The 24,194-nt window shown below is 38.1% G+C and overlaps 1 protein-coding gene across 1 annotated transcript in view; it reads left to right on the forward strand.

The window, feature by feature from the left end:
- ipo11 (importin 11) overlaps nucleotides 1-24,194 on the forward strand; it is a 197,257-nt gene that overhangs the window by 137,911 nt on the left and 35,152 nt on the right. Inside the window, exons 25-27 of the mRNA XM_077222607.1 lie at nucleotides 8,112-8,207; nucleotides 8,325-8,438; nucleotides 9,586-9,707. Coding sequence (XP_077078722.1) covers nucleotides 8,112-8,207; nucleotides 8,325-8,438; nucleotides 9,586-9,707 — 332 coding nt within the window. The remainder of the gene's footprint in view (nucleotides 1-8,111; nucleotides 8,208-8,324; nucleotides 8,439-9,585; nucleotides 9,708-24,194) is intronic.

Here is a 24,194-nt window from a genome sequence, read left to right on the forward strand (position 1 = left end):
GATGAAATATTGTTCTTGTAAAAACTTGCCAGCATTTCAGTAATACTACGTACTGCTCAGTAGTGATCAAAAAGGATTTAAACAGTGAATTGTGTAGTGATCTCTTCCTGTAAACTCAGAGATGTGGATTTAAATCACCATAACCCTTGGTATTTGTCAAAAAACAGAAGGTAATTCGACCGGGGATTTTTACGTGGGTGGTGGGAGAAAAACACTGACATTCTGTATTTGGATTCCAATCACGGACTAACCTCTGTAAATGTTTGAAAATACCGTACGACCCCATGAGAAACAATTAGCATCCGAATAGTGCTTAACTGGCAGTAGCCTATATGCTTTTATTGGCCTTTGAAAGGGCACCGCGGACGGCGCCATCTTTGATTTAGCACAACTATTTGCTGTATCGCTGCCATAGTTTGATAATGCCTAATGGTTTGGCAGCTGATGTACCTTTGGATATTATAATTAAAAATCTAACAACAATCAGTGTAATGACGATTTTATTTTTTGCATGGAAAAACTTGAATTAGCCTAATTGAACACTGGGTGTATTACAACTTCAGAATTATATTCGTATAGACTGTCAACGGTGATAAGGTATAGCTAAGAGTGGTCCAGACCAACCTTCCGAACGTATGACTTACAGTAGGTATACTTAACTAAGAGCGTTTCAGGAAACACATATTGACGATGAGGTACGGCTTAAGAACGACGTAGCGTTAAGAGGGTTTTGGGAAATCTAGCCCACACTAACAAGAGGGCAACAGTATACAAGTGCTGTAACAAGTCTCAGTTAGTCTAGCATAGTACACATAGCAAGTTTTTTTTTTTCCCTCTCAGGAAAAAAAAAATAGTATAGAATAGAAAAGGTAAGTGGTTTTTACCCTTTTTGAATCTTGAACATATAATTTACCATCCAATTTTGTTGAGTGGAAAAGAGAAGCACGGACATTCTGCTTTTGTGCAGTAATACAGCTTTGGAATGAGTAAATAATAATTGTTCATTGAATGGTTGATCTGTTAACATTTAATAAGTTTGTACGGATCAAACAACCTTTCAGACTTGCACAACTCCGTTTGCTTCTCTACATGGGAACTGTTCTTAATGCATTAAAGCAACTAGGGATGCTCCGATTGATCGGACGCCGATCATGATCGGCCGATATTGGCTAAAAACAGATTGATCGGCGAACCCCAAAAGCGCCGATCAAAAAAGCTGATCACGTGACGTAAATTACTCGCGCAACTTTTTCCCACCTTCATGCGTGGCGCACGGGCACACAACAGCAGAGTGGAGCTTGGCAGTGGCAACATGAGTTCCCCTTCACCGGAACGAATAGGGAGTCTCCCAACGGATTGAAGCGCGCGTCCGAGTGAAGACGTGCACCGCGCGAGCCACAACAGAACGCGGTATCTGCGCCACTGATCGCTGCGGCAACGGGCACTTTGATCTCTTGATAAAAAAAAAAAAATTCAGCGCTAGATCGCCTCTTATTTAACAAATGAACAAAATGAATGATCTGAGTTAACTGAGTTTATTTTTATGGCAAAAATTTAATTATAAAAATAAAAATATCATATAAATACAATAAAACAAAACAAAACAAGAAGTAATTTTATACAATATATATTTTTAAATGAACATATGATAAAAAAATTCAAAACCTTTTCAGGCATAATCTCATTAAATATGTCCTTTAATGAAGTAACTTCATAAAAGAGCATTCTGCTCAACTACATCAGACGTTCATAATAATAACAGAAAAAAAATTGCCATAGTTTTGTCCTTTTATCAGTAGCCAGTTTCGGTGTAACAAGTTGTACATTTTGTTGCCAATCAGTAAATGTAGTGGGTGTATTAAGAGGCTACAATTTCCAAATATGCCTAAGTTTAACTTGATCCCCTCCAATTAGGCTGATCTGATGTGTGTTGGTCTGCCTGACCCCTCTTTGTTTGGAATAATTGAATGTTACTCTGCTTTATTTGGGAAAGCTGGCCTACAGTAGCCTTAAGACATCTCATTTTCTAAATACAATTAAATAAACACATTTCGACAAATTGTGCAAACTCTGCTAGATTATAGATAAAAGATTCCCATTCCCCTGTCATTCTGTGATCGGCCCCAAAAATGCTGATCGGAGCATCTCTAAAAGCAACTGTGTAGACAGTGAAAGTCTCAGACGTGTGGGAAGCCATTCGATTAACCTCACAGAGGATTCCCTGCCATCTTTCACCACAGGTAGCATGTTTGGCACGCAAATCATCGGGCTCATGGACAACAGCTATGTAACTCCCTAATTAACTGTTCATTTATATTAGCAGTATCTTGAGGTGCTACTTTCATTTTATTGATGTTTTTAATTAACACAGAAAGAAGGGGCCATCTTCTCAGTAAAATGTGTTTGGAGAGATGTCAGTTAAGTCAAAGGCTAAAGGACAATGAGAGATGACTGGCAATTTAACTCTCCTATGGTGTACACGATTCAAGGACTATACAGTTCATGTCATTTCATGACAGAGTCAAGAGGAACTAATTTTAAGGTACTTCTGTAAAGAGTACTCAAAAATCAGACAGAGATGTTGCTCACCGTGTGAATAGGATTTGTCAGGCTTAAGAGGATAGTTCAGCTAAAAATTAAAAGAATTTCATCATTTATTCACCGTCATGTTGTTGCAAATTTTTCTTTCTGTGGAAAAAAAGGACGGTCTGTTCTGAACTTTTCTATTCAATTACAATGAGACCTAAAGCTTCCAAGCTTCAAAATGGACACAAAAGTACCATAAAAAGTCTTTACTGTTAGTTTTATTGATTAAAATTCTTATTTTCTGTAAATAAAACTGAATGGTAGTGTGAATTCGGCATGTTCAGAAGTAAATTAAGAAGATTTGTAAAATAGTGCACAAGGTTTGAAACAACATGATTAAATTAAATTAAATTGCCTTTTTAAGGAAACTTGCATGAAACTAGGCCCGCATGTCAGGCTAGTTTGAATGATTTCTGTGAGGTTTAGGAAAATGTTTTTGGCCTTCTATCCGCCCTGGCCAGGACGTCTGCAGGGAAACATGTGGTAGTTTGTGATTGATTTCAAGAGCAAACTGCAATTGGAGCCAAGTACAAGTAGGAGCCCTTAGGGGCATCCTTGGATGCTCACACACACACTGACCACTTGCATACTGTCAGTGCCCAGATCCTTCCTTTGAGAAACATTCTTACACAGCTGCTTTTAGCAGAACTGATGTGGTTAGTGCATTTTTATATGATTGAATGTAAAAGAAATTTGAGAGGTTACGCTCTGTCAACAGTTGTAGCATGAAGTTGATTACCACAAGAAATCATTTTGACTCATGCCTTTTTTATTTTTTACAGGGTGTTAATGTAAAAATAAATCCTAATTTTGCATTAAAATGTCTTAAATCCATGATTCAAGGGTCATGTTTCAGTGAAGATTTATATTTTATTTTCGCTTGTTGCTTTTTGAAATCACAAAACCGTATGACTGTAATGCACGAGCGTACAGTGTTCCCTTTCGAGAGGTCTCTCGTATTGCGTAAGTAGCTTACACTATGGGAAAACTCCTTTTCTCGAGAATATTGAAGCCACATTTTTAAGACGCGTGGCTTATAGCTATATATCATCCCCCATTTCTGTCATAAAATCAGATTTAATCTCCTTCACCGAACTCCTTCACTGTTCGTGAGAATATGTTTCACATCAAGTGTGCTTCGTGCCTGGGACCTGCCATGCAGAAGCTGCACTCTCCATGGGCGGTGGCTCTTGCTTGAGAGTATGCCGCTCGTCCCCTCGCGCCTAGCTCTCTCTACGTTCAATAGAGCTACCCCGCTCTCGCGCCCTCGTTTCGTGTGTCATGCAGAGCCCTCTCGAAGCTCTCTGCATGACCCAGATGGACATTATGAGTGACTTTCCGTGCCTGGGATCCAGCCATGCTGAAATTGAATCACTCACGATGGCTGTTCTCGGGTGAGAACATGCCGCACTCTTCTCTGCTCATGCTAACTGTATTGCGTCACCCCACAAGGCGCTTATGACGCGCCCATTGAGGATGCTGACAACCAAACAAATCCTTGCACAGATTTGTCCAGGGGATTGGTTTTTCTCAGTGGATCTGAAAAATGCTTATTTTCACATTCAGATAAAGCCCCATCACAAGCCATTCTTGAGATTCGCTTTCGAGGGGCAGGCTTATCAGTACACAGTTCTACCGTTCGGTCTGTCTAGCACCCCGTACATTTACAAAGTGCATGGACGCAGCTCTCACCCCCCTGAGACAACGGGGAGTGCGAGTGTTAAACTACCTGGACGATTGGCTGATTATAGCCCAATCGGAGGCGCAGTTAATAGGATGCCTAGGATGCCCAACTAGGATGCCTAGGTCTCAGGATCAATCCTTCCAAAAGCGCGCTGTCTCCCAGTCAGAGCATTTCCTTCCTGGGAACAGTCATAAACACTATACAAATGAGAACACGGCTTACATCAGAGTGCGCACTCACCATTTAACGCCTAGTCACGCGACTAGGCGTTAAATGGTGAGTGCGCACTCTGATGTAAGCCGTGTTCTCATTTGTATAGTTCACAAATGAGCGTTCACTTTGATTAACGTTCAAAGTGAGCGTTTGCGCACCTCTCAAGAGATTTCAGAGGATGTTAAGTCTCATGGCCTCAGCATCATCAGTACTCCAGTTGGGTCTACAGTACATGTGTCCTCTTCACCACTGGTTAAAACCCTGTGTACCAGTTCATGCGTGGTGATCTGGCCACTTACGCATCAAAGTGAACCACGGCTGTATCAGAGCCCTGGCTCCTTGGAAAGCAGCTGGCTGGTACCAAACTGGCGTGAGTATAGTTGTGATTTCAAAGAGGAAAGTAATCTGAACAGACGCCTCCAACCTAGGTTGGGGGGCCCTTTACGAGGGCAGGCCCATCTCCGGCCTATGGTCAGAGAGCAAGTGTCCAGTGCTCTTGGTAGCCCCTCTCTGGAAGAACCAGCTATGGTTCTCTGAGTTGACTCAGCTGCTGGAAACAGCCTCATGGCCGATTCCGCTGAGTAGAGACCTCCTCACGCAGGCGAACGGGATGATCTGGGACCCCCGTCCCGACTTGTGGGCCCTACATGTTTGGCCCCTCAACGGGTATCTGGGTATCTCCCAAAAGGAGTGCTGAAAAACATCACTGAACCGAGTGCGCCATCAACCTGACCCTTTTACTCTCTAAAATTGTTAGTGTTCTCCGGCTGGTGTACAGCACGGAGCCTGGATCCCTACCCATGTGGAGTGCTAAATATGCTCTCCTTTTTACAAGAGCTTTTGGAAGCGGGTCGTTCCCCCTCCACGCTCAAAGTATACGTAGCGGCCATAGCAGCATCTCACGCTCATGTGGCCGAGTTTTAAGTTTTAAGAAGTTTCACAGCATTTTGAAAAGGGTTCCCATAGTGTAAGATACTTACACAATACTTAGTTGGTTACTAACGTAACCTCGGTTCCCTGAGAAGAGGGAATGAGTATTGCATATCCCGCCGTGCTACTGTGCTTAAGTCGAGTTAAACCTGATTTTATAGCAGAAATGGGAGCTAATATAGCTATAAGCCACGCCCATTCTGGCGGGCTCTGACGAGCTTAGGCGTGAAGCGTCCTGATTGGTTTGTGCAGTTGCCGCAGCACAGCCAATGACCGCGCTAGACGCTCAGCTATGTGTCTGCTGTGCAGCTGCACTGCGTTTTAAAAATTTGGCTTCAATATTCTCGAGAAAAGAAGTTTACCCATAGCGTAAGCTACTTGCGCAATACTCGTTCCCTCTTCTCAGGGAACCGAGGTTACGTTTGTAACCGAGTCGTTTTAGAGCGGCTCGGTTCACAGTAAATGCCGGTCCACACAAACTCTATCGCTGCCTTTGCTGTGAGTTTGAGTTGCTTTTAACGTGCTTTTAGAATATGGCATGCTAGATTGACTTAGTTTTTTTGACATTAGCGTAATCTCAAAGTTATTGTGTGTGGAGGTTTACATAATTTCACCTCATTTGTAATTAGAAGCGAATTAAAAACTATTACAAACTAAGCAGTTATCTTTCTGCAGTTTTATATCAAATTTCCCTAAAGTCCCAGTGTAATGTACTGGTATATGAATTTTTTTTTTTTTTAGTTTTCTTCTTTAAAAAAACTTAATGAACATTTATAACACTATATCATGTTGTATTACCCAGCCATTCAATTACAAAAAAAGTACAGCTGCTGAGTGAGAGATGGTAAATTTGGCATCTTTATCCCTTCTGAATGCCATAATCCATCTGTTTTTTCCACCAGCTCTCTCTTGCTCTCTGATTGGGCATACGTAAAACGTAAGTCATAGAGACTTGAAGGTTTGAGGGATGGTAGTACCGTCTCAACGTCATCATTGTCAGCTACTATTGCTATTGCTAAAAACTAACTAATTATTTCCTGTGTTGATCAACTTTATGCTACAATTGTGATCAAAAGAATTAAACATACGTTTTCTTATCTTTGCATGAAATAGTCAGTGGAAGTAAATAGATGTCAAAATGAAAAAATGTAAGAACCTCGAAAGTGGTGTAATTCCGACAGCAGTCTGGAAAGACTCAAGCTCAAGCTTTCTACTCCATCATGGCTGTAATCCAGACACATTACTTTGTACATGTTGTTTGTAGATTACCCTCTGAAGTCTGTTAAGTAAAGCTCTGCCCCAAGTGCCAGGATGTTTGTTCACCAGCAGCTTGAAGAAGAAAAATGAAAACAGTGGCGCACCTTCAGGGAGCGGTTCATCCTGCATCCTGTCAAAGTGAGGGTGGAACAGGGGGTTAATGGCCTTGGGCTGCCAAGATCCCTTTTCAAGCCAATACATAGTCTGACAACAGAATTCACACAATTACAAGCTTTTCTTCCTCTCTTTCAGAGCGACAAGGCAATTTGAGATTATTGAAAATTATTTGGTTGTCCTCAAGGTCAGAATTGTGCAAAGGGGCTTCAATCTGATTTTGATGGTGATGTAATATTAAACATGGTTATTCAATATGCTTTTTATTTGGCCATTACGTTTCCTAAAGGCAATGCCTGTAGGCTTGTTCCAGGCCTTCTCCTTCTCGATTCACGAGTATGATGGTGTTCAGAAATATTAATATAGTCCCTGTGGTTGGATTCCTGCAAGAAGCGAGACTTGTACTACCACCATTGTGCCCTTGAACAAGGCATATGACCCTGATGTTTTGATTGACAGATGCAACATCTTTTTTTATGTTTGGGGTTCCTAAGACCTCAGTACTGCAAATAATATTAGTTTGGGGATTTAAAAAAGAACATTTGATTTATTTCCAAAAATATTGCCATGTGGTATTGCTCTAATTTTACGATTTGCTTGTAAAAACATGTAGGTTATGTGCATGTAGATACTGTATATTAGATGTTTGTTGTGTACTTTGTAGTTTTATTTTATTTTATTTATTATTTTTCTGTTTATTTTTCCTACTTTTTTTGAAAGATGTGTGCATGCATATGTATCTATTGTGCGTTTATGCCCACAATTGTTCTTAATTGCTGTAGACAATAAAATACCAATTAAAAATTAGGTTGCTGTTTGTTTATGCCATATTTATGTCATAAATTGTTATATTTAATAAATAAATACATGTTAAATCAATTTAAATACAATTTAAATTCACCCAATTCATGTGGAAAACATGTTTTTTTAATGTTTTTGAATAAAAACAATAATATAGTAAGAGTGTTATGATTTCACAGTGGAACATCTAACCAAGGGATTTAAAGATGCGCATTCAAATCACTCACCAGCCGATTCCTGCTTAGAAGATCCATCAGCCTTTTACTTTGATTTAGCCACTATTTATCATCTCTTCCAAAACTGCTCTCTAGTCCCATTTACCTGTTTTCCACTGCTTTAAAATTAGTTTGATCTTCCGCAATCCTCAAATGTTTTAACTATTTGATTTCCATCTGTTGTGTAACTCCTTGAGCACTTAGGGATTTTAGGCAATTATACTTTCCATTTCTCCTAATGCCCAATTTCTGTTTTTGTGGTATATTTTCTGCAGGGATCAATTCATTCTCTTTCCCTTTGCCTTTTGCAGGTTGTTGAAATTGCCATCAAAGTAAGTCCTATATTAGGCTCCCATATGTTTCAGCCTCTTCTGCCAGCTGTGTTACAGGGGATTGTCGAAGGAGAAGTGAGTTTGACCACAGTATAGTCTATTACAGTATTCATCTTGCTCTAACCTCATTTCAGTGAAACTCCTCTGTTTCCAGTTTTCAATGTTTGCACATACTTGTGTGTTTGACTGCAGAGGTATCCTGTGGTTATGTCTACATACCTCGGGGTGATGGGTCGGATTCTCCTGCAGAATTCCGGCTTTTTTACATCACTTCTCACTCAGATGGCTGTGGAATTCAACCAGGAGGTGAGGATGACTGTCAGGCCACCAGCATTTGCTTGCTTTATAGAGAGGGAATTTTAAAATGGATAGTTAGATGCAAAACACCTGTTTGCTTAGCTGTATATCATTTGAATTATTTCATTTAATTATTTTGAATTAATTATTGTATTTATTATTTTCACTTAGGTTTTAGTTTTTTAACTTAAGTGAAAATGAGGAGAAATGTTTTTTTTTGCAATTAGCTAAAATACATTTCAGTTTTTTATTTATTTAAAAAAAATTTTTTTGAGTTTAAAAATGTTTTTTTAAGGTTTTAGTTCTTTAGTTATATATATATATATATATATATATATATATATATATATATATATATATATCTTTCCCGGGTTGGTGTCTCAACTTGATGAGAGATAAGAGAGCGAGAAAGATCAGCTGTAATCATGTTATCATTTATTCTGCGGAAAATGAGTATTGGAAGCATTTCAGATATTTCAGTGTTGATATGTATTGAAAAATGAATATTTTTCACAATACTACATTGCACTTAGTTTATTTCAGATGCCTTTTTAAAAGACTACAATTGAAAAATATATAAAATTCAACCCGCTAAAGTAAGATTGACTGTGGTACATGCCACTGCTATATATATTATGTCAAGGTCAAATAGACTGAAGCAAAAAATCAGACAACAAACTAAAAATTCTCAAGCTTGGCCTAGTTTTCTTTTTCTGCGCAGCGTATCTTTAGTTGTGTTTGCAGGAGCTGATCTTACTGTAATTTGGTCCCAGTGGACCCGAATGCTTTGCTGAGCCGCCCACACAGAATCATTCCCTTTCAACCCTGGGCCATATCTCCCCGCTGAAAAATCGAACTCATTTGCACTATTGTAGTCTCAGCATATCCGTATTCTCCTTAATTTCCTTAATCCCAGAAATATCTTTCCCGCAGTGGTCCCTTTATTATTTATAGTCTCAGCCAAACAACTTCAAAGATAGATGTTTTTATATATTTGGCCTGTCAGGTGGCTCAGCGTACCCTAATGTTTTCCTCTTATCTTATGAAGGATGTATTAATCTTGTTCCCAGTGTGCCTCGCTTACCTGTGCACAGCTAAATTATAAATGAGAATTATGTGAACAAGATTGTTTATCATGGCAATCTCTGCTTCCCAGGCAGACCAGCTCTTGGGGAGTATGATTGAGATGTGGGTGGACCGCATGGACAACATCACCCAGCCTGACAGGAGAAAGCTCTCTGCCCTGGCGCTCCTGTCGCTTTTACCGTCTGACAACAGGTTAGTCATCTTATAAACACTGCAGGAGAACCCTGTCACATTTGCATACAAATGCCTGAAGCTGATATTGTAGATGTCATCACCAAGCTGTAAAAATGATAGCATTTATACAAATCATTTGACATTCACCACAGAGCCCAAACGAATGAAAAATCTCTTCATAATGGGGACTTGTCAGGAGAAATGGCATGTTGGTATTAGCTACGTCAGCAGTTCGGATGTCAGTAATAGTCCCATTATCATCCCTCTTGTCACTTTGTGAGAGAGCCTGTAAGTTGTAGCTATTATGTTTCAAGGTGCCATTTGCATCTAATTGAGATGTCAGGTGTTGTAAAAGGGAGTCAGTCATTTTGCCTATAATATTAAAAGTAATTTAAGTTTCCATGCCTCGTAGTTCAAAAATGTTTTACTACTGATATAATAGACCAAGAAATAGAAATGAACCAAGCAAATGACCACCCATTTTTTTAAGTATAGAGGGCAAGAGTGATCATGAACCAAACTCGGGTAATTATTTTAAGGTGACATAGTTTCAAGTTACTACATGTACTTACTTAAGTAATAACTGTAAATTATGCATAATTACAAGTAGGGCTGGGTATCGAGTTCGATACTTTTTTAGCACTGACCGAATTGCCTCGATGCCATAGAGTATCAAATAATGTCTTGTCTTGTTCGGTACCAAATTTCGATATCTAAGGGGTTAATCTCGTCAACGTCAGTGAGGAAAAACACTAGTTTACGCCGGTTAGGCCCAGAGACATTGCTCACATGTGAGGCTGTAGTGTGAAAGTGTCCCAACCCCCGTAGATGTAAAAGATGTGTAAAAGATCAGAATTGTGGCTATTCACCAGGCTCGATGCCAACAGTGCACAATGCAATATTTGCGACAAGATAATTGCTGGCAAGACCGGAAACGCGAAAAAGTCACGATTCTCCAAATCCTCGATTTGATTACATTTTCGATTCTAAGGTCATGGTTCGATTTGATTCTCGATTTTTACTCTTTTTTTTTTTTAAGCACAGGTTGCTGTTGCTCCTAAAAAGCTGACATCTGTTCATCGCAATCTTACACATCTCTGTTATTATCAATGAAGCTGACTGCAAAATGAATCTTTCATAATATATAGCCTACACTTTTTTTGTTATAATTAGAGGATTTGCCAGCTTACAGAATTCAGCACTGAACAAAAAGTCCAATTTGAGCGGTGAGGAGAGTCTATCTTAAATGCTTCTGATTGGCCAATCAGAGAAATCAACACATATAGGCGCTTTTCCACTGCATGTTATGGCTCGGTACGGCTCAGTACGGTTCGGTTCGACTCGGCATGGTTCGGCTCGCTTCGCTTTTCCACTGCGTGGTACGACTTGGCTCGGCGCGGCACGGCTCGGTTCACTTTAGCTTGGTTGCTTTTCCACTGCAGTTAGTACCGCTTCAAAGTGGGTGGGATTATGACTGATCGTTATAGTTTATCCGCTCCTCGGCAAACAACAAGAGGAACGTCTGCGCTTCTCGTCTGACGACGATTCAGCCATTTCTTTTTTGGACGTTTTTTTTCTTCAAGCAAGTCAAGCAAGTAGTTTTAAAACTGGTGCTACAGCGGTGGCTGTTACTGGCTATTTAAATCTAGCGGGTTTGATGTCTCACAAATACAATGACGCTGGTACTGACGATTCTGTCTGTCTGACCAATCAGTGATCTACAGTGCTTCCACGTCACATTTTAGTATCGGTACGGTACGCTTGGAACCTCAACACAGCTGGTACCATTTAAAGCGAGCCGTACCGTACCGTACCATGCAGTGGAAAGCACCACAAGTGAGCCGTACCGAGCCGAGCCGTACCGTACCATGCAGTGGAAAAGCGCCAAAGTGAGCCGTACCGAACCGTACCGTACCGTACCATGCAGTGGAAAAGCGCCATATGTCTGTGATTGGCTAAATCTCTCAACGCTCCAAACATGTTATAAATAGAAACTCTGGCCTGTAAATCGTTTCTATTTTGTTTTAGTTGTTCTTGTTGCTTTTCTGCAACAGATAAATAAAAATTTATTAGTTTTTATATGTTTTATTCGTAGATATTTCTAGTTTGCGGGAGTCCCGCAAATCGTTTTATTCTGTCGCACACACAGAGTGAGTTTATTACCGCCCGCGCTCGCACTCGGCCATCAAATCTAGTCCCGCGCCGAGGATATTGACGGGAAATATCGGCCAGGGTCGGGCCAAGTTCGGGCTCAGGCAAAGAATCTAAGTTAGAGGACTCACAGCCTTTCAACACGTGTGTTTTTTTTTCCGCGCCCGTGATGAGTCGTTCATGAACGATCCGTTCATTGCCTCTGTCACGCGACAAATGGACAAAAGACTCGGAAGGTCAAGTAATTATTAATGTTCCCTGAAAATTATTTTTGTCTACATTATAATGATTTCTTAATTCAGAATATGATCAAGATTGCGTTGGTGGATGTGTTCGGGGAATTTGCCTGTTAAAAGTATAACCTCTGAGGTCGGCTATCGCGCCGGCGCGATAGTCTCGCTTTTTTCTTATCAGTGCAAAAGAGACTCAAAATACTCTGTAGATTTTGATCTTACGTGTTAGTGTTATACATCATTCGATCCTGTTAAGTTTCTATTTTTTTGTGTATATTCACAATATAAACAAAGTATTGTGCTTTTAGTCAAATAAAGAAAAATAAACATGATGCTAGTTTTGCTTTCTCTCTGTCAGTGAAGTCCATTCTGAAACGCGTCTGAAAATTAACTGTAATTCCGCGAATACTTGTCATACAGGCACGAGTGTTTTTCCATAATGAAGCATGAACTCTCTTCTTTTAAATAAATTAATTTATATAAAAAAACAAATATTCTCAGTTTATGTAATCTGTATGAAAAGAGATGTCAGTCTTTTTCTTTCCAGCTCATTATACCTCATTACGTGTTAATGTGCCACGCCCACGGAGAGCGCACGGTATTCAAACGCAAATGATCTAATGCATGCCATTCAAACATGCCAACGGCCACCAGCTGGATTATAAAACAGATCAAGTTTAGGAAGTATCTTACTACCGCTGTGTACACAGCGTATCCCTACGCTGTGAGAAATAATACTATCTAATAACCCTGGAGAATGTACCAGAAGTGCTGGCAGTTTCATGTCGTGGAGCAACGGATCCAGCTGATGTAGTAAGTCATTAATTCTTAAGTGCTTTGTTCTAATCGCGATATTGAATATTTCTGTAAACCGCAAAAAGACTGTTTAAATATGAATTGCGTGTCTGTGTGTAGGCTAAATGATGAATGAACGACACAGGCGTGCGCGCGTTGTTTACTTCAGTTATACAGCGCGTGTCTGTGCCGTTCATTCACTCTCGCACCTACATTAGTAAACATGTACATGAACACATCCAAACTATATTGCTATCCTACTAAGATGAGTAAAAATGGACTGAAATATGTTGAAATAAAATGTCTGTATAAGCAACAAACTGTAAATTAACATCCTAATATAATATCATAATCACGATATGTTACAGAATAAATATGAATGTTTAGACAAGATTTTGTGATTGGTTTTGGATAGATTATAAAGTTTTGACTGTAAAAAAAGACTACTGTCACGCAGGGGTGTGAAGTAACGAATTAAAAATACTCACGTTACTGTAATTAAGTAGTTTTTTTCAGAAATTGTACTTTTTTGAGTAGTTTAAAATTTTTGTAATTTTACTTTTACTTGAGTACATTTTAAGTGATGTATCGGTACTTTTTCTCCGCTATTTTCCTTCTGTTTGTGGTCGTTACTCGTTACATGCTTGTTTTAAATGTATATTATTTTTATCCATCAACGTGATTGGATTGAGTAAGCGGTCTCGTGACTGTCATCAAATCAAATTAAGCATAAACAAGTTTAACCGCCTACCCTGCTGTTACTCGTGACTGCTGTGGAAGTGCATTCTTCAAGCATCAATCCAGATATCAATCCTCTAATAAGGTACATTTCTGCTTAATATGATATTTATATAGGCTGGCCTGTCTACAGGGCCTAGCATTTGGTCTGAGGCTGGGGGTATTGCGTGACGAGTTCATAATGCGGTGAATTCCCGCTCACATTTACTTCACAATCACATTATAGAGAGACGCGCGTCACGATCTGTGCACTGCCGCGTCTCGCGCTCGCCATGCCGCCAGATTCAGAATCAGTGCACTCTATGAACCATGGCGTTAACTTGAACTGCATTTCTGTCAGTGCGTCACTACAGCTCGTTAATAAACAACGTTTTTTGATTGATCCATTATACAATCCGTCTTCATTTGGCAAGTGCACTTGCGCAAAAACATTTTTCATGTTGAACTTTTTTTGTGTGTGTGTGTGTGTGGATGCTGCTGATAAAACAGCTTCACCGAGACTACAGAGACATGGATTTGTGTGTGTGTGTGTGTGTGTGTTTGTTTGTTTCTTTTGTAAAAGTTTCCTGGATATAACTTCCCTATTTAATGCACTATTTTCCTTACAAATTATATTATCAGCATTACAATGTGAGTAAATGTAGCCGTGTAAAATGTAAGGGATGATGCCACCCTTTAGAACAATGTGCATTTACATTTAAATTGTAACATATTTAATATCATGGAATTAAAGTGTGTAATTAGTGTTAGCTCACTATCTTAGCCTTTTTCAGTGCATTAGGTGAGGTAATCTGATAATATTAGTGATTCTCATTTATCAAAACACTAACATTGATACCGTTTGGAGAGAAATTGGGTATTTTTAAATCTCTCTATTTGATGCATTTTAAAAAGATGGATGATAGATATTCTTCAATCTTTCTAACAAAGAACAAAATATAATGTGAATTACAGTATGTACAATTTTTTTAAATTTATAAATTGTAGTTCACAGTGTTTATTGTAAGGGATAGAATCCGCAGCTCAGTATACTCACTACTCATGAGTACTTTTAAATAAGCTACTTTTTTACTCTTACTCAAGTAGTTTTTTGGACAAGTACTTTTTACTCTACTCACACTACGTTTTTTGGAATGTAATGCTACTTTTACTTGAGTATGTTTTTTCAGTACTCTTTCCACCACTGCTGTCACATTAATAAATAGGTAAGCTTTTGTTTGCCAATTTCTGCTCATATACTATAGTATGGGATGTTTTGTCAAAAATAAAGTATGTATATTGAAATATCAACTAAGATGTTATTATAGTGTTTGTTCCAATATTCAAACCAATGAATCCTTACCTTTTTTAATGCGTATGATAAAATGTATACTTTTTACAAAGAAAGAATACACTTGAAATATTGTTAACATTTTAATTGTTGTTGTAATTGTAACCTATTTGTAATTGGTTACAATTTCTAATTGTAATATATATATATATATATAAAATTTATTTTGTCCAAGGTCACATTCTTTGGTACCCAGTGACACAGCTGTGTGAAAGGCTCATTAATATGCAGCTCGCACATTATCCGGCCTTCTGCCCCCTAGTGGCCATTATGAGTCTTTGAGTGTAAAAAAAGTCAACAAACTGAAAAAATAAAACCAAAGTTTGTTTTAGGTAATATGTAATGTAATATTGTTTTCATAAAATTGGTATTGAAAAAAGTATCTTTCAGGAACCAGTATCGAAGTCAAGGTATCAGTATCGATTTTTTTTTTTACGATACCCATCCCTAATTACAAGTAACTAAACCAAACCCAATAACTTTATAAGTATGTAGTTAGTTAATATTACTCAGTACTTACTGTATTTCAGTAAGTGCAATGTAACTCTGTCACTAGTGCAGCGGTTCTCAAAGTGTGGGGCGCGCCCCAGTGGTGGGGAATAGAGACGTGACAGGTGGGGCGCGCCAAACGGGAGGAAATTTTCCTTTTTATGCCTTTATATCTTTAATCGTTGACGGCGAGTCCTCATCGTCAACTTCATCTTTGCAGCGACACCGAAAACACTAGTTTATTAATAAACATTGAAATGTCTCCTTGCTATTTTTTACACATTCCTAATCATTACTTTTGCCGGTTCTTTGTGGCAAGCTTTATGTGTGGCTTGAGTGCGGCAATATAACGCTCATTTTCCTGTATAGCCTATTTAAATAATTAAATCAATATAAAGGGGCGATTTATCCACTAATGGCTTAAATCAGTGGTTCTCAACCTTTTTTGGCCCAGCGCCCCCTTTCCAAGATCCAGAACCCTGACCGCCCCCCACCACCACCAAAAAAGGGCTAAATGTCTTTATTGAATGTATGCTGATTATCATTCTGTTATAATAATAATAATAAAAACAATAATAATGTGTATGATTGACGTCCTTATTTTCTTCTTAAAATTATAATTATCATTATTATTATTATGAAATCCGTAACTTTAAGTATTTAAATTGTGAAACATTTATGTATTGAGTCAGTATATCCATTTTCAAAACCGTGCTTTTGTCTTATTCTGAATTACTAAAGTACACCTAATAAGTGTACATAAGGGCCGCATCGTTTTCTCCTTTCCACAAGCGCTTGCGCTCCCGTCTGTTCTTGCTAAGAAAGCATGAACTGCACTCTCCATGACATGATGACGAGGATTCATTGCATTTGATACAAAGGATTGATTGATTTCTAGCCCTTGCATTAGCTTTACTAGTAGATATATTTATGGAGATGAGAAAAAAAAAACCTGCCCTGTACAGCTATGATCAGCTGTCCGGCGGAGCGTTCGATGTTGTTACGGAAAGGCCGAAGCTGATCAGATGGGTTTTGTCATTATGACTTGCTGTGCACTTGCGGCATTCTGAAAAGTTGAGATGTTTTCAACCGAGGCGTCGGTTAACATATTATGTCTTCAGTTAACTAATTTATAGTTATAAACGCAAATAATAATAATTACCATTATTACCATTATTATTATTACATTTGGGCTATGTAGAAGACGCTTTTATCCAAAAAAAAAAGAACAACAAAGCAATTCTTCAAATGTCTCTCACAATACAAGTTAGTAGTTAGTAGTAAGATTATCACAAATAAACACAAGATGTTTACGCATATCCAAGTGTGTGTGCGGAGTGTGGCGCTTGCTGCATGCAGGCACGATCACGTGCATTTTCCTATCAACAGTGGAAACAACTGAAAATACTAGCTATATAATTTCTGGTCATACAAAAAAAAAAAAACATAATTTGCAACTTTTATTTAAACTCACAATAACAAGAAAATGTGCTTTTGTAAATAAAATCAAACTATCAGGCGCACTTTGATGAACTGGAGCGCGTCTCAAATATGAACAAACAAAATATAGCCTACCTATATTGAAATGTCCACTTTTAAACTAAAAAAATAAACTAGCAACATTTAAATATTAATTAATTAACACAGACATAATTTTATTTTACATTAAAACATGGACGCTATGGAATTATGTCGGACAGAGACGCATTCGGAAGGGCATTTTCAAAAGTGCGAATGACTCATTCATTCTTTTTTTTTTCTTTTGCGCAGGTAATGTTTTGAAAGACGATGTCTTGTAACGTTAGCTTACTGATGTAAATAAATAAAAATGTATACAAAGATGTGATGATGTCCTGATTCACTTTCTTTTTTTTTTCTCTTTTTTTTTTTATTGCATAACAAGAACAATATATAACATACACATACGGAGGATCACATAGTATTATATCTATTACATTCATAATAGCATCAAAGAAACAATAGACAGAAAGAAAAAAAAAACTATAAGGGGAAACATTACAAAAAATTCCAAAAAGAAAGGGATTCAAAAATAGTATACATCCGTTTCGCTTTTTTATTTCTTACATCTTTTAGGGAGACTTTCACTTTCCGTAACGGACTGAAGTGCGCGTCCGAGTGAAGACAACACATTTCAGCGCTAGATCGTCTCTTATTTAAAAAAACGAATGAAACGAATGCTGCTAGTTAACTGGATATGTTTTATTTGTATTGGTACATCCGTGCCGCGAGATGTTTTAAAAGTGTTTCAAAACCGCCCTGTAGGCTAAATGACGCCTAGGCTACTATTTCATATACCGGTAGGCTACATGTTCTACGATATGATATTTTATATTAATATTCTCATAGGAACCTGAGACTCGCGCTTGGGACTGCACGTGCGTATTGGATCGTCTGGCCTGGTGGGACTCCGAATGAAGGTGGAATGGATTTGAGCAGCAGCGTGGAAATCAATGCTGTACCTAAAACGCCCATGCATTCAAATTAACATTGTATGTGTTGTCAGAGGCTTAAAAAAGTTGTGATAATAACAGTGAGTATATAGTGCCACAGTCAGACATAACGCCCCCCATTTGTGCCTGAGCGCCCCCCTCTCAGCTGCCTCGTTCCCAACGCCCCCCGACACTGTCCAAACGCCCCCAAGGGGGCGGTACCGCCCCCGTTGAGAAACGCTAGCTTAAATGAACAACTAGTCGACTAGAAAAAAACTTTAGTCGGAGACAGCCCTTATTCCACATATTTTCGAACCAGCAGGACATTCTGTGTTGAGCGAACGACACTGAGCGAAATGAGCGAGCGGAGGAATATTCACAAATGCGTTCTTCGCTCACATGCTCTGATCGGAGGAATATTAAAATAATTAATCATTAGTTTATATCTTATACACTGCCCATGATTTTAATCCCATATCAAACAGTATGTTATGTATATTTTAATGTGTAATATATATATTTTTAAAAAAATCACGTTTTTAAAGGTGCAGTGTGTGATTTTTAGCGACATCTAGCGGTTCGGCTGCGAGTTGCACTAAGGGCTCAGCCCACTGCTCGCCCCTCCCTTCCGAAGAAGCTACGGTGGCTAAAATGGGACAAACATATCGTCGTTTGAGACAGCAGAGAATAGCCCAAGTAAGCCAAGAGTGTGTAACATTGTCACTGTTTCTGTACCACAGTCCATTATAAACCACATCATGGATAAAGTTTACAAAGCCATAGTCAGGTGAGGATCAAGGTTCTTAATATATAATATAATAATAGTAATCAGCTGATTGTCTCACAAACGTAACCAGCACATTTCCCCCCACATAGCAAACCCATAATACAGCGAGGGAGAAGAACCACATGAAACTATGCAACTATATATTTTTTCTAACAGGGTAGTAAAAGTTTAGCTGGCTAAATATGAGCTGTTACTGTGCTCTTTGCAAACTCTTTGCGATTGACTTAAAATGCTTCCAAGATCGACTTGTCGACCGCGATCGACAGGTTGGTGATTCCTGTAACGTTACTGTTGTACGGTCAATGACAATAGTACTAGTTAGCTGTCTCACGAACGTGCAGCACATTTATCCCCACATAGCAAAGCCATAACACAGCGAGGGAGAAGAACTAAGTTAGATGAAACAATCCAACTACATATTTTACACCACTGACAAGAGAAAAGTCACTACTCACGGTGTTTATGGCTAGCTTCCAGCTTTCTGCTGCTTCTCTTTCAAGGTAGTGACGAAACGCGCTCTGTAGCGCTGTTTGTTCGCGTTCGGCTACTGTAGAAACATGACGTCACAATATGTCGACCTTCATAGAAGGGGGTGCCCGCGGTTATGTAGATATAAATGTCTCATTCTAAGGTAATAAAAACATTACGGTTTATTAAGTAAGTTCCTTATACACCACTGAAAATATAGTTATGGATGTCATATTGCATTTCTGTTAATAGATACTCACGAGTATAAATATAATTTTTACACATTGCACCTTTAAGTACAATATTAGGTTAGTCCACAGCCCCCAACCAGGGGGTGCTGATGCTATGACGAGTGGCACTATTATTTCTTTTCTATTTTTGAACATGATACAAATTTTGACACAACTACACTTTTATTTTCTCTATTTTTGAATTTCATGCAAGTTATGACACAGCTGCACTTTTATTTTCTTTATTTTTGAACTTGCTGTTATTTGATGTAGATAGTTAGTTTGTATTTAGATACAACTTGTTTCTATACTGATACTACTTGTTAGAGATGCGCGGATGGGCTATTATTTCATTCGCAACCGCATCACAAAACTCATCATCCGTCCGCCATCCATCTTCACCAACGTTTTTGACCAATTTTCAAAACCGCACCCGCCCGCCATCCGCTGATTGGGCGATACAAGGCGCTGCTGATGACAGCCGCGAGACTAGAAAGCTCTCAGAATATCAGCAGTGAACTCCGTCTCCGATCGGCGCGCAGTGACAAAAACAAATAAAGAGCCTAAATTAAACACACTTCGGCAAACCTGACCTTATCTGATAGGCTTCGCCGGCGTTGCCATCTCTGATAATAACAAGCAGTCTCTGCATAGACTCGACTAGCTGCCTGATGAAAATTTGACTATTTCAAAGTGTGCTCGATTATTTTTTTTTTGGATGTAGGTATAGTCAGATAACAATATATGAAAATGTTTGAGAACCACTGCACTAGTGTAACCGAAACCAACTTTGATTAGAAGCACATACGTTTTTGAGCATCAGAGAAAGGTACAACAGAACACATTGTGTGCTAAATGTCTTTTATGATAGAATGAACATCTCATTCCATGATGCTTTGCAAATTGATTGAATCATAAACAATGGACTTTTAGTCGTTGATTATAAAATACAATATATTTAAGTTTATTGCAAAAAATTATAATATATAAAAAAATATGTAAGTTGTATGAAAGTGTAGATTCTTGAAGCTTGTTTCCGCAACTGAATAAAAATTTTTAAGTGCAACTTTTTATCTCACAATTCTGACATTTTTTCTCGCAATTACAAGTTTACTTCTCACAAGTTTGCCTTTTTTTAGAATTGTGTGATATAAAGTCGCAATTGCTAGAAAAATATCAGAATTGCAAGATATAAACTTGCAAGGAAAAGAGTCTTTATTTCTCACTATTGCGAGCATATATTTTACAATTTTTACTTTATAAGTCACAATTATATATAGTATATATCTCGCAATTCTGACTTTATAACTAATTGAATGCAGGTTTATATCTTTTATTTATGGAGTTATAGTTGCGTATTAAGGTTCAGCCACATTTACCGTTGTGCACTGAATTTTTGCAGTCCACGCAATTGGGAATTTTCTTGTGAGGTCGAAAGATTCGGCCACACAGATTTCACAACGGGTGTAAATTGGTCTTGTAGATTTGTCACGTTGACCAACAAAAAGCAAAAATGACTTTCTGTGAGCAGATTTTTTTTCTGTTCCTTTTTGCTCTCAAAAAAATAAATTAGATGCTACTATGATTAATGTTTTAAATAAGGTTTTCTGCAGAATAACACATCTGCTTGAGTCACTTCTCTTCAGTCTTTTCAACTCAGCATACATGATCCTGGCAGTGACGTTGAAAATCAAAATAGCATCAAGGGAAGGGATGCACTTAGTTACCTCCACAACACACATCTAAAATACAACTGCAAATAATGCAGTAACACACAATGAGGTGGTAATTTGCATGATATTTTTTTTCTTTCTGGGAAACTGTGTCAAGCATTCTGCACCTCATCACAACATATTTTTCTATGCAATGTGGCACAGTGCTTAACAAGAAATATTTCAAATTCATGTCAAAAAGTTACTAACCCCTGGCCATTTTAACGACCAGACAATCTGACCAGTCATATTGCTTTTGTACCATGTGCAGGCTGTCAGGGAAAGAGAAATGGTACAGAAATTCATGATTGACGCACATACACATTTCTCATTACAATATAAATATTCAATCCGGCCGCTTGAAAACACTTGAGCATGTCTCTGCATGCAGTCTTATGTTTGAACCGTACAACACACTTCCTTTTCTGAAGGGCGGCCGGTCATCTACAAAATATTTCACACTCTGGATTCATCCGATCTATCGTATGTGTCCACATTTTGTATGCATGTATCTGTCTGTATATGTGGCCATCTTGAAATCTTGTATTATGGAATTGCGTTCGGCTCGGTGAAATCGATTGTGGTGCTGCTGCAGGTCTGTTGTCACCTTATTTCATAGAGATTGATCTTACGGGTCATTGTTCTATGAGATCAATAATGCCATTGATACCAGAGCCCCCTCACCCAAAGAAGTGATTAACTGGCTACAATGATAGCTCTATCATGGCCTTGTTTTCCATCTGCAGTTTTCAGGGCTTTGCTGTGATATGCAGGAGAGGCTCCCCATGTGGCTGAAGCCTGAGTCTTGCCATGCATTATCACGCTTGTAGAGACAGCCTGGATCCGTGAGCGATATCTCTGAGCCTCAGTCTATGAAGCTCAGGAGCACGATGTTGTTCTCTCCATTATTGCCACATCTTGCTTTCTGCTCGTATCTAAACCAGTGTCAGAAATGATCTTTTCCATTACTTTTGCAGGCAGGGTATGAATGCACAGTCATTCAATAAATAAGCTAGATTGCAATTACGACCGCTACCATTTTTAACTGATCATGAAAGCATTCTTCCAATATTTTGTTTAGAGGTACCGCATGAAAAGACATCGACTCATTAGTACTCACTAGTGAGCATTAGCATTAGTATTTTAATGAATATTCTATTAATCAACATTAAGAATTGCTATTACACTTCAAGAGCGATAAATGACAGTGTTCATTTTTGTCATAATTGTGTACTGTAGCTCTATTTCATGGGGATTTTTTTAAAAATATTTTTGGAGGTCCTTTTTTCTGACTAATTTACTAATAAATATGATGCATGTCATAAATATACATATGTCAGATAACACATTTTAATTCTGAATAATTAGATTGAAAATGATTGCCTATAAATTTAAATAATGCTGTATAATCAGCATGGGGGGGGGGGGGGGGGGGGGGGGTCAGTTTGAATGAGGAAAGCGATATCTTTGTCATAATATCCTTTCAATGGTTAAAGGGATTTCCCATGCCTGACAGCGCTGGTCAGTGGATTGATCTCTATGAAGTGAAATGCCAGATACCTTATATCTGTAATTTGAGTAATAAATAAATAGTAAAGATATTGTTTGATAAGTGCTGGTTGTTGTCCTAGAAATTAAAAAAAGTAGTGTTGAAAGTCCTGGAATTTCATATAACAGAGTATAAACCCTGTAATAAAAGTCTTTAGCTTGAGAGTAATAAACATAATAATATGAACAATGATGCCTGAGTAAACAACACCAAACAGCCCCAGAACAGAAGTTTCAAATATATACATTATCATTCAATTTTTTTTAAATTTTTTTTTTTTACTTTAATCCTGCAAGAATGCATTAAATTAATCAGAAGTGACAGTAAAGATGTTTATAATAATTTCTGTTCTTTTAAACTTTATACTCCTCAAAGAGTCCTGAAAAAATGACGTATTATGGTTTTCACAAAAACAAAGCAGCACGACTGTTTTCAACATTGATAATAAAAATAAGAAATGTTTCTTGAGCCGCAAATTAGCATATTAGAAATAATTTTGTGAAGGATCTTGTGACATTGAAGACTGGAGTAATGATGCTGAAGTAAATTCAGTTTTGCCATCACAGGAATAGATTACATTTTTACATTTATTAAAATGGAAACCAGTTATTTTATATTGTAATAATATTTCACAATAGCAAAGCTATAATTGTAGTTTTGGTAAAATAAATGCAGCCATAGTGAGCATAAGAGACTCCTTTCAAAACCGTTAAGAAATTTTACCTTAATTATGAATGGTAGTGTAAAATCGATGTTACAAATCATTCTTGCCTTTAATTTGACCTTAATTTCTGACCCTGATCCAAACGGAATTTCTGTCTGGTGTGCCTTAAAATACTATTTAAATAATTGTGATACGACAATATTGCACTATACAGACTTATTTTGTGGAGGAATTGTGCTCCGCCAGTCAACAATCATCCATATTCAGGTGCCTTTTCGTTTCTTTATACTTGTGTGTCTTGAACGGCGCAGAGAAAATTATGAAAGCTGACTCTGAAAGGATATTTAGCTGAGAGGCTTGCATGAAATGAGGCCCAGCATATTAATTTTCAAATGCATTCAGGGTGCTATGAATGGCATTTTCTGATCCTGCCATTACTTTTCTATTTGCTGTGTTCTGACTCACTCTGAATAAACACCTGTGGGCTCACGGCAATGCCAAAGGCACTGAATGTATCTTCTCTGAGGTGCAATACGTCACAAACAATTTCCCCCCTTAATGAAGTATAACCACGGTGATGACAGCAATGAAACGATACAGATTTGTCTCTGCTTCAGTCTTTTGGAAAGCGTGGAATAAACAGATGATGCTAATAATGATGTTATGATCTCTGTGCATACAGGCAGGCCAAAAAAATGGAAGAGGGATATGCAGATTTGCGTTTTCATTTCTACACATGCACAAATAGAACCGTTCAGAGTGTTTTCAACCAGCTGCCTTTGGAATAATGATGTTGGAGTTTGCCAGAACATTTAGAGAGTGTGGAGCAATGCGGCTTGCTTGATTACAGTTGGAATACATATTCATAAAGAAAGCCAAGTGGATTACGTGATTTAGACTGTGGTTAAT

This window comes from Siphateles boraxobius, unplaced genomic scaffold, assembly GCF_051911475.1.
Source record: "Siphateles boraxobius isolate OS27281-9 unplaced genomic scaffold, OSU_SipBor_1 9, whole genome shotgun sequence".
NCBI lineage: Eukaryota > Metazoa > Chordata > Actinopteri > Cypriniformes > Leuciscidae > Siphateles > Siphateles boraxobius.